This window comes from Oncorhynchus nerka, linkage group LG15 (genome assembly GCF_034236695.1).
Source record: "Oncorhynchus nerka isolate Pitt River linkage group LG15, Oner_Uvic_2.0, whole genome shotgun sequence".
Lineage (NCBI taxonomy): Eukaryota > Metazoa > Chordata > Actinopteri > Salmoniformes > Salmonidae > Oncorhynchus > Oncorhynchus nerka.
This window is the reverse complement of record NC_088410.1, coordinates 101,067,888-101,082,227: the sequence shown is the minus strand read 5'-3', so window position 1 is coordinate 101,082,227 and position 14,340 is coordinate 101,067,888. Positions and strand designations below refer to the sequence as shown.

Genomic DNA, 14,340 nt, shown 5'->3' with positions numbered 1-14,340 from the left:
ATATGGTGCTGTTTAGGATGCGATCTTTATGCTCTGATGCCAACCTCTTGTTCTGTTGCCAGTGGCTTTTCTCTATTGCTTCGGACCATCACTGGTCGAAACAATGGAAGACTGTTTAGATCGGATGGGTTCTGTTGAGCTGGTGTTTTAGTCCAACACTGTCTGAAACCATCACTTGCCAGCCATTCTTCATTTCCTGATCCAAAACATCTTTAAAAAGTCCTTCCTCAATTTCCTCTCATCCTGTCTCACATTTTTTGAGAAAAAGCTGAGCAGAAGATGTGAGAGCTAAATCAAGGGCAAATGTCATTTGAGATTCATCCCGTCTCCTCAACATCTTTTCAGAAGCCAATAGTGTTATGTTTGTCTCTTTTATAGATGTATCACCACCCCCAGGAGAACTAGAGTTCTGAAAGGTTGAGGGGTTAGCACAGGTTGAGATTGTAAAATAAAGGTGAGGGATTTTTTTTGTGAAGAGTTCAATCTACAGTATCCCATGTATAACTGGAGATTGACACGATCGCCATGGCGCCAAAGCAAAGCAGTGGACCAATCAATCACCGTATTGATGATACCGCTGACGTGTCCATGTCCAATCGGAGTGACCACTTTGTTGTACAATTTTGGTTGAAGTTTTCTATAAACAATGCAACTTTTTCATGACTTTGTTGTGATATGATCTATATCAATAATATCATAAGCATTTGGTCTCAAAAGTATCGCTCAAACATTTAAAATCAATTTTTAAAAAATCTGCCGTACCTTCTTTGAGGCCGTGTCTTATCTCTGGAAAGTTCTCTGAATGAATGGGTCATCCTGTGTACGACAATATACTTGTAGTAGAACAATTGTGTGGCTTTGTATGCAACGTGGGGCTCAGTCACAGATGTTTGAAAAAACACAACGTTGGAATGAGGTTATAATAATGTATCATTACTAGAGTTTGTGTGCATGACTGTCTCGACCAGGCAACCTGTAATTTAACTTCAGTGTATGTGGTGTGTGTGTGTGTGTGTGTGTGTGTGTGCTGGTGTGGTGTGTGTGTGTGTGTGCTGGTGTGGCCCAACAATCTAAACTGCTGAGCATTGGTTTGGGTCTGTATTCCTGTTCACCCACTTCTATAAAAAGGCAAAAATAAAGCTGTTTGGTTTAAACGCACAGGAAACATCTCCCTAAGAGCAAGAGATCACAACTATTAAGGTGTCCCAATTAAGCACCCTAGTCTCTACGTTAGGAGCCTATGGGCTGTGGTCAAAGTAGTGCACTGTGTAGGGAGGGGGGGGGGGGCAGGGTGCCTCTTGGGACGGGTACTATGTGTGACTAGCGCATTCCTGGGGCCTGATATTGCGTCCTCACTCACCAGTGAGGTCATGTCTCTATCTGTTCCAGACAATGGGTGTTCCCAATTTGTAGGAAAGAGAGAGGGGGGGAAAAAAGAGAGAAAAAAAGTGGGAGGAGGAGGGGAAAATACCACTGGAATTCTATTGGTTGTAGGGTGTTTTACTTTGCTGTGATTGGGTTGGCACCAGTGTTCCAGGGAATCCCAGTGGCCAGTCATTGAAGCCTTCTTTGTGAGACTGGTGTGCAGCAGAAAAGCGTAGTGGAGTTCACCACAGTTCTCTGAAGAGAGCAGAGCTATCCAACACACCTTCAGATAGGCTCCATTTCTCTTTGGACCTGTATCTCAGCCCTACAACTTGAGAACTATGGATTTGACCTCTGGAGTGGAGAAGGTGAGTGGAACACACATGTAAATGTTTTCGTCATCAACAACAACAACAACAACAACAAAAAATAAGTGTTTAGAAAAAATATTATGATAATTGTAGCAGCAACCACAAAATCTATGCATAATCTTCCATATTTCCTGTCGCGGTTTCCACTGCTGTTCTGTACTAGTCTGTTTTTGTGTGGAACGGTGGTGATAGGGTTTCTTATAGGAATGCAAAAATCCTCCAAAACCCTTTTTTTTATAAACATCAGTTCATCTCCCTATACACAGAGCATTTGGAAATTATTCAGACCCCTTCCCCACATTTTGTTACGTTACAGCCTTATATTTCTTTCCCCCTCATCAGTCTACACACACTACCCCGTAATGACAAAGCGAAAACACAGAAATACCTTTTATTTATTCAGACCCTTTGCTATGAGACTTGAAATTGAGCTCAGGTGCGTCCTGTTGCCATTGATCATCCTTGAGATGTTTCTACAACTTGATTGGATGAGATGTTTCTACAACTTGATTGGATGAGATGTTTCTACAACTTGATTGGATGAGATGTTTCTACAACTTGATTGGATGAGATGTTTCTACAACTTGATTGGAGTCCATCTGTGGTACATTATATTGATTGGACATGATTTGGTAAGGTGCAGACACCTGTATATATAAGGTCCCACAGCATGTCAGAGCAAAGGCCACGGTGAAGCATGGTGGTGGCAGCAGCATTATGTTGTGGGGATGTTTTTCAGTGTCAGGGACTCGGAGACTAGTCAGAATGGAGGGAAAGATGAACGGAGCAAAGTAAGAGAGATCCTTGATGAAAACCTGCTCCAGAGGGCTCAGGACCTCAGACTAGGGTGAAGGTTCACCTTCCAACAGGACAACGACCCTAAGCACACAGCCAAGACAACGCAGGAGTGGCTTCGAGACAAGTCTCTGAATGTCCAGCCAGAGCCCGGACTTACACCCCATCGAACATGTCTGGAGAGACCTGAAAATAGCTGTGCAGCGACGCTCCCCATCCAACCTGACAGAGCTTGAGAGGACCTGCAGAGAAGAATGGCACTCCCCAAATCCTCAAATACAGGTGTGCCAAGCTTGTAGCGTCATACCCAAGAAGAGTTGAGGCTGTAATCACTGCCAAAGTAGTGAGTAAAGGGTCTGAATACTGTTAATTCCGTTATTTTATTAATTTGCTAAACTGTATGAACTTGTCTTTTTTTCTGTCATTACTGGATGTTGTGTGTCGATTGATGAAGGGGGAGAAACTATTTAATCCACTTTTAGAATAAGGCTGTAACTTAACAAATTGTGTAAGTCATGGGGTCTGAGTACTTTCCGTGCATTTTGTTTTGACCAGACCTCTATGGGTCATTTCAGACACAGCTTATCTTTAATGGAAGGCTAAAAGAAAGTGTGCTACTTTTTGACTGGCCACGGTATGCGTTGAACGGTGACGTCGTAGTCTGATATTGGAACAGCGGGAATGGACACATGAATACATGAACACACGATAACATATGCACTATATACACATGGATTTAGTACTGTATATATGTGGTGGAGTAAAGGCCTGAGGTCACACCGTGTGGTGGAGTAAAGGCCTGAGGTCACACCGTGTGGTGGGGTAAAGGCCTGAGGTCACACCGTGTGGTGGGGTAAAGGCCTGAGGTCACACCGTGTGGTGGGGTAAAGGCCTGAGGTCACACCGTGTGGTGGGGTAAAGGCCTGAGGTCACACCGTGTGGTGGGGTAAAGGCCTGAGGTCACACCGTGTGGTGGGGTAAAGGCCTGAGGTCACACCGTGTGGTGGGGTAAAGGCCTGAGGTCACACCGTGTGGTGGGGTAAAGGCCTGAGGTCACACCGTGTGGTGGGGTAAAGGCCTGAGGTCACACCGTGTGGTGGGGTAAAGGCCTGAGGTCACACCGTGTGGTGGGGTAAAGGCCTGAGGTCACACCGTGTGGTGGGGTAAAGGCCTGAGGTCACACCGTGTGGTGGGGTAAAGGCCTGAGGTCACACCGTGTGGTGGGGTAAAGGCCTGAGGTCACACCGTGTGGTGGGGTAAAGGCCTGAGGTCACACCGTGTGGTGGAGTAAAGGCCTGAGGTCACACCGTGTGGTGGAGTAAAGGCCTGAGGTCACACCGTGTGGTGGAGTAAAGGCCTGAGGTCACACCGTGTGGTGGAGTAAAGGCCTGAGGTCACACCGTGTGGTGGAGTAAAGGCCTGAGGTCACACCGTGTGGTGGGTAAAGGCCTGAGGTCACACCGTGTGGTGGAGTAAAGGCCTGAGGTCACACCGTGTGGTGGAGTAAAGGCCTGAGGTCACACCGTGTGGTGGAGTAAAGGCCTGAGGTCACACCGTGTGTTGTGAAATCTGTGAATGTAATGTTTTTAAAATGGTATAAACTGCCTTAATTTACCTGGACCCTAAAGGAAGAGCAATGGGGATCTCATAATAAATACACATATTGAAGGCAGTGTCCTCTAACAAAGACTTTCCACTGGCTGCGGTGTTGAAAGGTCTGTCCTCTAACCTGTCTATGTTGAGCTGCTTTAGACCGTTTGAAATACCAAAACTAAGCCACGACCTTTCTATTTCATCTCTGACCGTCCCTATGGATTTATCCTGAATTCACACATTGTTGTGCTGCAGATGATGCCATTCAAAGAATACCTCCCTGTCGGAGGTGCCCTACTGTTGACTAGAGCCCTATGGGTCCTGGGTAAAGAAGTAGTGTGCTAGATAGGGAATAGGGTGCCTTTTTTGGGATGGCGTCTAGGTCTAGTCTGTCTCTGTCACAGCTATTCCTCCTGTCACACTAGACGGAACACATCGTTTCAACAGGACGTTAAAATACTTATCCACATTTCAACAACAACCCCAACCGTGTTCTTGTACTTCCACAATGTTGTCATATTGACGAGGGACACATTTGAACAAACTCTGGAAACGGTTCTGAACCCCCACGCTGAACTCCTCGACTCCACAATAGGGAATGAACGGTTCATGAAAGACCCTCAGTGTTTCAGAAACGAAGTGTTCCACAGTCCAATCAATAAACTGAGTTTTTTTTTGCTGAACAGGAAGCTAGAATAAATACAATGTTACTACAAAAAAGAACAGTGTGGTATTTTATTCATCTACAATCGTCTCTCTATAGTTGATTGGATGTGTCAGCGTGTGCTTACTGGACACTAGAGAGGCCCTTGGAGCTGACCCACTTCAGTTTAGATGTGGCCTCCTCCATCCAAGTCTTTCCTATGAGTTATTAGGCCCCTCAGTCCCCTGGCTCTGGCTGAGTTCCTAACTTCATACTTGACGTGTTTAGAATGACAGAGCTGTTACAACATGACAGCCCTTGTCCTTTACAACGAAACATAGATCCTCCACACTTGCTGTTGCCTTGCTCACTCTTCCCGTCTGACTAAAGCAACATTGGTTTTTAAGGCAGCTTTACCATTTTTCTTTTTTTCACACCCTAATGTGGTTGCAATGAAAGTCTATTTAGTTTATTATTTTTTTTCATAGCAACACTATTTACGGAGAAATATGTAGCCAAACATCTCATTATTTGCGCAGAAATATGTAGCTAGCATATCTCACTATTTATGGACCAATATGTAGCTAGCATATCTCACTCGTTATGTGTTACTCCAAGCATAAAGACTGACCGGGTTATTGTGGCTCTATAAATAACGCTTTTTTTTTCTGGTTTGAGAGAACCTGCAGCTTGTGTGTGTGTGAGATCGTCTAAGTTGTGTGTGTGTGTGTGAGAGATCGTCTAAGTTGTGTGTGTGTGTGTGTGTGTGTGTGTGAGATCGTCTAAGTTGTGTGTGTGAGATCGTCTAAGTTGTGTATGTGTGTGTGAGATCGTCTAAGTTGTGTGTGTGTGTGTGAGATCGTCTAAGTTGTCTGTGTGTGTGTGAGATCGTCTAAGTTGTGTGTGTGTGTGTGAGATCGTCTAAGTTGTGTGTGTGTGTGTGTGAGATCGTCTAAGTTGTGTGTGTGTGTGTGAGATCGTCTAAGTTGTGTGTGTGTGTGTGAGATCGTCTAAGTTGTGTGTGTGTGTGTGAGATCGTCTAAGTTGTGTGTGTGTGAGATCGTCTAAGTTGTGTGTGTGTGAGATCGTCTAAGTTGTGTGTGTGTGTGTGTGTGAGATCGTCTAAGTTGTGTGTGTGTGTGTGAGATCGTCTAAGTTGTGTGTGTGTGTGTGAGATCGTCTAAGTTGTGTGTGTGTGTGTGAGATCGTCTAAATTGTGTGTGCGCCACCTCTGAACAACATTGTCATTCAGACAGTTGTTTACTTTGGCGGTCTCATTAGTGCATAACAGACTCCGAAGTGGCTGCCTCACCCTGCCTGCGTTGACACCTATTTACCCTGACCGACGGCCATCAGAGCTGTGGATTAGAAAAGGGATTTGATACCATGGTTGCCCTCCTAGTTTGTTTTGTTGCTCTCCTCTCTCTCTAATGCATAACCTTTTCAACAGACACCTTTCAGAACAGAAGCACTGCTTGGGGTTGGCACCCCTATGATCTCTGGCCAAAAGTAGTGCCCTATATAGGGATTAGGGTGGTAGTCCTGGTCTAAAGTAGTGCACTATATAGGGATTAGGGTGCCAGCCCTGGTCTAATGTAGTGCACTATATAGGGATTAGGGTGGCAGCCCTGGTCTAAAGTAGTGCCCTATATAGGGATTAGGGTGGCATTTTTTGTACGGGCCCTCTGTCCTGTGTGTCCTTCGAGTCCCCTGCCTCTGTCGCGTCTCTTCTCTGTATTCCTGTGACGGACAGCGTGATCGATGATGGTGCTTTGTACATAAAGCAGAGCTGGCTTTGGCAGTCCACTCTGTAACATCATGGATTATAAATAGACCGGGAGGGGAGGAAGGGGTCAGGCGCTCGATGCTCTACTCATTGGTCCCTCGCTGCTCTACTCATTGGTCCCTCGCTGCTCTACTCATTGGTCCCTCGCTGCTCTACTCATTGGTCCCTCGCTGCTCTACTCATTGGTCCCTCGATGCTCTACTCATTGGTCCCTCGATGCTCTACTCATTGGTCCCTCGCTGCTCTACTCATTGGTCCCTCGCTGCTCTACTCATTGGCCCCTCTACGCTCTACTCATTGGCCCCTCGCTGCTCTACTCATTGGTCCCTCGCTGCTCTACTCATTGGTCCCTCGCTGCTCTACTCATTGGTCCCTCGCTGCTCTACTCATTGGTCCCTCGCTGCTCTACTCATTGGTCCTCGCTGCTCTACTCATTGGTATCTCGCTGCTCTACTCATTGGTATCTCGCTGCTCTACTCATTGGTATCTCGCTGCTCTACTCATTGGTCCCTCGCCGCTCTACTCATTGGTCCCTCGCCGCTCTACTCATTGGTCCTCGCCGCTCTACTCATTGGTCCCTCGACGCTCTACTCATTGGTCCCTCGACGCTCTACTCATTGGTCCCTCGACGCTCTACTCATTGGTCCCTCGACGCTCTACTCATTGGTCCCTCGACGCTCTACTCATTGGTCCCTCGACGCTCTACTCATTGGTCCCTCGACGCTCTACTCATTGGTCCCTCGACGCTCTACTCATTGGTCCCTCGACGCTCTACTCATTGGTCCCTCGACGCTCTACTCATTGGTCCCTCGACGCTCTACTCATTGGTCCCTCGACGCTCTACTCATTGGCCCCTCGACGCTCTACTCATTGGCCCCTCGACGCTCTACTCATTGGCCCCTCGACGCTCTACTCATTGGCCCCTCGACGCTCTACTCATTGGCCCCTCGACGCTCTACTCATTGGCCCCTCGCCGCTCTACTCATTGGTCCCTCGCCGCTCTACTCATTGGTATCTCGCCGCTCTACTCATTGGTATCTCGCTGCTCTACTCATTGGTATCTCGCTGCTCTACTCATTGGTCCCTCGCCGCTCTACTCATTGGTCCCTCGCCGCTCTACTCATTGGTCCCTCGACGCTCTACTCATTGGTCCCTCGACGCTCTACTCATTGGTCCCTCGACGCTCTACTCATTGGTCCCTCGCCGCTCTACTCATTGGTCCCTCGACGCTCTACTCATTGGTCCCTCGACGCTCTACTCATTGGCCCCTCGACGCTCTACTCATTGGCCCCTCGACGCTCTACTCATTGGACCCTCGACGCTCTACTCATTGGTCCCTCGACGCTCTACTCATTGGTCCCTCGACGCTCTACTCATTGGTCCCTCGACGCTCTACTCATTGGTCCCTCGACGCTCTACTCATTGGTCCCTCGACGCTCTACTCATTGGTCCCTCGACGCTCTACTCATTGGTCCCTCGACGCTCTACTCATTGGTCCCTCGACGCTCTACTCATTGGTCCCTCGACGCTCTACTCATTGGTCCCTCTTCAGAAAAGCGTCTCGGAGTAGGAGTGCTGATCTTGGATTAGTTTTTTACCTTTTAGATCTCAATGAATAAGAATACAATGGCTAGTGAAAGTATTCCCCCTCCCCCTTTGGCGTTTTTCCTATTTTGTTGCCTTACAACCTGGAATTTAAAAAAAAAAAAAAAAAAAAAAATTTGGGGGTATCATTTGATTTACTCAACATGCCTACCACTTTGAAGATGCTAAATATTTTTCTTGTGAAACAAACTAGAAAATAAGACAAAACAGAACTTGAACGTGCTTTAACTATTCACCCTACTTTGTAGAGCCACCTCTCACAGCTGCAAGTCTCTTGGTTTGTCTCTATAAGCTTGGCACATCTAGCCACTGGGATTTTTTTTCCTCCCATTCTTCAAAGCAAAACTGTTCCAGCTCCATCAAGTTGGATGGAGTCTATTGGTGTACAGCAATCTTTAAGTCATACCACAGATTCTCAATTGGATTGAGGTCTGTGCTTTGACTAGGCCATTCCAAGACATTTAAATGTTTCTTTGTCTTTGTTGCCTCTGATTAATGCCCTTCTTGCCTGGTCTGAGTTTTTGTGGGAGGCCCTCTCTTGGCAGGTCCATAAGTTTTGGTGGGCGGCCCTCTCTTGGCTGGTCTGTGAGTTTTGGTGGGCGGCCCTCTCTTGGCAGGTCAGTGAGTTTTGGTGGGCGGCCCTCTCTTGGCAGGTCAGTGAGTTTTGGTGGGCGGCCCTCTCTTGGCAGGTCAGTGAGTTTTGGTGGGCGGCCCTCTCTTGGCAGGTCAGTGAGTTTTGGTGGGCGGCCCTCTCTTGGCAGGTCAGTGAGTTTTGGTGGGCGGCCCTCTCTTGCCTGGTCCATAAGTGTTGGTGGGCGGCCCTCTCTTGCCTGGTCCATAAGTGTTGGTGGGCGGCCCTCTCTTGCCTGGTCCATAAGTGTTGGTGGGCGGCCCTCTCTTGCCTGGTCCATAAGTGTTGGTGGGCGGCCCTCTCTTGCCTGGTCCATAAGTGTTGGTGGGCGGCCCTCTCTTGCCTGGTCCATAAGTGTTGGTGGGCGGCCCTCTCTTGCCTGGTCCATAAGTGTTGGTGGGCGGCCCTCTCTTGGCAGGTTTGTTGTGGCGCCATATTCTTTACAGTTTTTTTTATAAAGGATTTAATGGAGCTCTGTGGGATGTTCAAAGTTTTTCGGATGTGATTTTATAACCCAACCCTGATCTGTACTTCTACACAACTTTGTCCCTGACCTGTTTGGAGAGCTCCTTGGTCTTCCTGGTGTCACTTGCTTAGTGGTGTTGCAGACTCTGGGGCCGTTCAGAACCGGTGTGTTTTTATATTTCTATATATTACTGAGATCATGTGACACTTAAATTGCACACAGGTGGACTTTATTTAACTAAATATGTGACTTCTGAAGGTAATTGGTTGCACCAGATCTTATTTAGGGGCTTCATAGCAGAGGGGGTGAAAACATACACACACCACTTCAGTTTTTTTTAAAGTTTTTTTTTAGATTTCTCTGATTTTTGAATTATTTTTCTTTCGTTTCACTCCACCAATTTGGACTATTTGTGTATGCCAATGACATGAAATCCATTCAAATTACAGGCTGTAAGGGGGAAAATGCCAAGGTGGGTGAATACTCTTGCAAGGCAATGTATATCTGGGGGGGGGGGTGATTCTAGATCAGTACGCTTTGTGAATAAGGGCCATAGTCTCTCAGAACAAGGAACCCCCCCCACCCACCCATCAGGCTCTGTCCAACAGATCCCAAGTTAAAATAAACATCTTCAAGTCTATTCTAAGCGGTTCATTCATGAGCTTGTTGTTTAGACTGAGTTGAAGCATTTAAGGAAGAGTTGGCTTATAGTCCGACCACACTACAGAATTATACTGGAGGAACACGCGTTCCGACCACACTACAGAATTATACTGGAGGAACACGCGTTCCGACCACACTACAGAATTATACTGGAGGAACACGCGTTCCGACCACACTAAAGAATTATACTGGAGGAACACGCGTTCCGACCACACTACAGAATTATACTGGAGGAACACGCGTTCCGACCACACTACAGAATTATACTGGAGGAACACGCGTTCCGACCACACTACAGAATTATACTGGAGGAACACGCGTTCCGACCACACTACAGAATTATACTGGAGGAACACGCGTTCGACCACACTACAGAATTATACTGGAGGAACACGCGTTCCGACCACACTACAGAATTATACTGGAGGAACACGCGTTCCGACCACACTACAGAATTATACTGGAGGAACACGCGTTCCGACCACACTACAGAATTATACTGGAGGAACACGCGTTCCGACCACACTACAGAATTATACTGGAGGAACACGCGTTCCGACCACACTACAGAATTATACTGGAGGAACACGCGTTCGACCACACTAAAGAATTATACTGGAGGAACACGCGTTCCGACCACACTACAGAATTATACTGGAGGAACACGCGTTCCGACCACACTACAGAATTATACTGGAGGAACACGCGTTCCGACCACACTACAGAATTATACTGGAGGAACACGCGTTCCGACCACACTACAGAATTATACTGGAGGAACACGCGTTCCGACCACACTACAGAATTATACTGGAGGAACACGCGTTCCGACCACACTACAGAATTATACTGGAGGAACACGCGTTCCGACCACACTACAGAATTATACTGGGGGAACACGCGTTCCGACCACACGGTGGAGGAACACGCGTTAGACCACACACTACATTATACTGGGGGAACACGGCACCACACTACAGAATTATACTGGAGGAACACGCGTTCCGACCACACTACAGAATTATACTGGGGGAACACGCGTTCAGACACGCGGTGTGTTAGCAATAAGGCACCTCGGGGAGTTAGCAATAAGGCACCTCGGGGAGTTAGCAATAAGGCACCTCGGGGAGTTAGCACGCTGCTGCAGGAGACGCAGGACAGGGCTGCTTCATCAACGGGATCGTCCCTGTACAAACTGCACGCAGATTAACACACACACAGATTCACACACAGATTCACACACACACACAGATACACACACACAGATACACACACACAGATTAACACACACAGATTCACACACAGATTCACACACACACACACAGATACACACACACACACACACAGATTCACACACACACACACACACAGATTCACAGATACACACACACACACACAGATTCACACACACACACACACACACAGATTCACACAAACACACACACACACAGATTCACACACACACACACACACACACACACAGATTCACACACACACACAGATTCACACACACACACACACACACACAGATTCACACACACACACACACACACACAGATTCTCACACACACACACACACACAGACACTCACACACACACACACACACACACACAGATTCTCACACACACACACACACACACACACAGATTCTCACACACACACACAGATTCTCACACACACACACACACACAGATTCTCACACACACACACACACACAGATTCTCACACACACACACACACACACAGATTCTCACACACACACACACACACACAGATTCTCACACACACACACACACACAGATTCACACACACACACAGATTCACACACACACACACAGATTCACACACACACACACAGATTCACACACACACACACACAGATTCACACACACAGATTCTCACACACACACACAGTTTGCGGGAAGCTTTCTTTTTTTCCTCAATGCTTTCAGGTTACATATAATTGTGTCAACAGTCATGATTTTTTTTTATTTTTCCCCAGTCTCAATGACATCATTCTAGTCGAGCGTTTCAGCGCTCGTATCTGTAATCCGTGACATCACTCTGCTCAACCTAATGTTTTAGGAGTCTAAAATGGTGGCTGTAAAATATATATATTTTTTAAACATTTTTTTGTGTTTTTTTTTGTTTACTACATGATCCCATATGTGTTATTTCATAGTTTTGACGTCTTCACTATTATTCTGTGTGTGTACGGCCCTGTGAGTGTGTGTGTGTACGGCCCTGTGAGTGTGTGTGTACGGCCCTGTGAGTGTGTGTGTGTACGGCCCTGTGAGTGTGTGTGTGTACGGCCCTGTGAGTGTGTGTACGGCCCTGTGTGTGTGTGTGTACGGCCCTGTGAGTGTGTGTGTGTGTGTACGGCCCTGTGAGTGTGTGTGTACGGCCCTGTGAGTGTGTGTGTACGGCCCTGTGTGTGTGTGTGTACGGCCCTGTGAGTGTGTGTGTACGGCCCTGTGAGTGTGTGTGTGTACGGCCCTGTGAGTGTGTGTGTGTGTACGGCCCTGTGTGTGTGTGTGTACGGCCCTGTGAGTGTGTGTGTGTACGGTGAGTGTGTGTGTGTACCCCTGTGAGTGTGTGTGTGTGTACGGCCCTGTGAGTGTGTGTACGGCCCTGTGAGTGTGTGTGTGTGTGTGTACGGTGAGTGTGTGTGTACAGCCCTGTGAGTGTGTGTGTGTACGGCCCTGTGTGTGTGTGTGTGTGTGTGTGTACGGCCCTGTGAGTGTGTGTGTGTGTACGGCCCTGTGAGTGTGTGTGTGTACGGCCCTGTGAGTGAGTGTGTGTGTGTGTGTGTGTGTTTGGTACGGCCCTGTGAGTGTGTGTGTACGGCCCTGTGAGTGTGTGTGTGTACGGCCCCTGTGAGTGTGTGTGTACGTGTGTGTGTGTACGGCCCTGTGAGTGTGTGTGTACGGCCCTGTGAGTGAGTGTGTGTGTGTGTACGGCCCTGTGAGTGTGTGTGTGTACGGCCCTGTGAGTGTGTGTGTGTACGGCCCTGTGAGTGTGTGTGTGTGCCCTGTGAGTGTGTGTGTGTGTGGCCCTGTGAGTGTGTGTGTACGTGTGAGTGTGTACGGCCCTGTGAGTGTGTGTGTGTGTGTACGGCCCTGTGAGTGTGTGTGTGACGGCCCTGAGTGTGTGTGTGTAGTGTGTGTGTGTACGGCCCTGTGAGTGTGTGTGTGTGTACGGCCCTGTGAGTGTGTGTGTGTGTACGGCCCTGTGAGTGTGTGTGTGTACGGCCCTGTGAGTGTGTGTGTGTGTACGGCCCTGTGAGTGTGTGTGTGTGTACGGCCCTGTGAGTGTGTGTGTGTACGGCCCTGTGAGTGTGTGTGTGTGTACGGCCCTGTGAGTGTGTGTGTGTGTGTACGGCCCTGTGAGTGTGTGTGTACGGCCCTGTGAGTGTGTGTGTACGGCCCTGTGAGTGTGTGTGTGTACGGCCCTGTGAGTGTGTGTGTGTACGGCCCTGTGAGTGTGTGTGTGTACGGCCCTGTGAGTGTGTGTGTGTGTACGGCCCTGTGAGTGTGTGTGTGTGTACGGCCCTGTGAGTGTGTGTGTGTACCCCTGTGAGTGTGTGTGTGTATGTGAGTGTGTGTGTGTACGGCCCTGTGTGTGTGTGTACGGCCCTGTGAGTGTGTGTGTGTACGGCCCTGTGAGTGTGTGTGTGTACGGCCCTGTGAGTGTGTGTGTACGGCCCTGTGAGTGTGTGTGTGTACGGCCCTGTGAGTGTGTGTGTGTACGGCCCTGTGAGTGTGTGTGTGGCCCTGTGAGTGTGTGTGTGTACGGCCCTGTGAGTGTGTGTGTGTACGGCCCTGTGAGTGTGTGTGTGTACGGCCCTGTGAGTGTGTGTGTGTACGGCCCTGTGAGTGTGTGTGTACGGCCCTGTGAGTGTGTGTGTGTACGGCCCTGTGAGTGTGTGTGTGTGTACGGCCCTGTGAGTGTGTGTACTGTGAGTGTGTTATATATGATCTGCCAATGGTATTAAACAACATGTGTGTCCATGTATACTGATGATTCAACCGTAAAGATGGGGAGAGGTCTGTCTGTAATAAAGAGATGGGGAGAGGTCTGTCAGTAATAAAGAGATGGGGAGAGGTCTGTCTGTAATAAAGAGATGAGGAGAGGTCTGTCTGTAATAAAGAGATGAGGAGAGGTCTGTCTGTAATATAGAGCTGGGGAGAGGTCTGTCTGTAATATAGAGATGGGGAGAGGTCTGTCTGTAATAAAGAGATGGGGAGAGGTCTGTCTGTAATAAAGAGATGGGGAGAGGTCTGTCTGTAATAAAGAGATGGGGAGAGGTCTGTCTGTAATAAAGAGATGGGGAGAGGTCTGTCTGTAATAAAGAGATGGGTAGAGGTCTGTCTGTAATATAGAGATGGGTCTGTCTGTAGAGAGATCTGTCTGTAATATAG

General features: G+C 48.0%; 1 protein-coding gene across 2 annotated transcripts in view; it reads left to right on the top strand.

The window, feature by feature from the left end:
* The first annotated feature begins 1,565 nt into the window (after nucleotides 1-1,565).
* LOC115142374 (LIM and cysteine-rich domains protein 1) overlaps nucleotides 1,566-14,340 on the top strand; it is a 35,470-nt gene continuing 22,695 nt past the window's right edge. The window contains exon 1 of one of the 2 annotated variants that reach the window (XM_065002098.1): nucleotides 1,566-1,733. In XM_065002098.1, the coding sequence (XP_064858170.1) occupies nucleotides 1,707-1,733 (27 nt within the window). In that variant the 5' untranslated portion in view covers nucleotides 1,566-1,706. Of the gene's footprint in view, nucleotides 1,734-2,468; nucleotides 2,814-14,340 lie in introns of those variants that run through there. The other variant, XM_065002099.1, reaches the window with a different exon arrangement.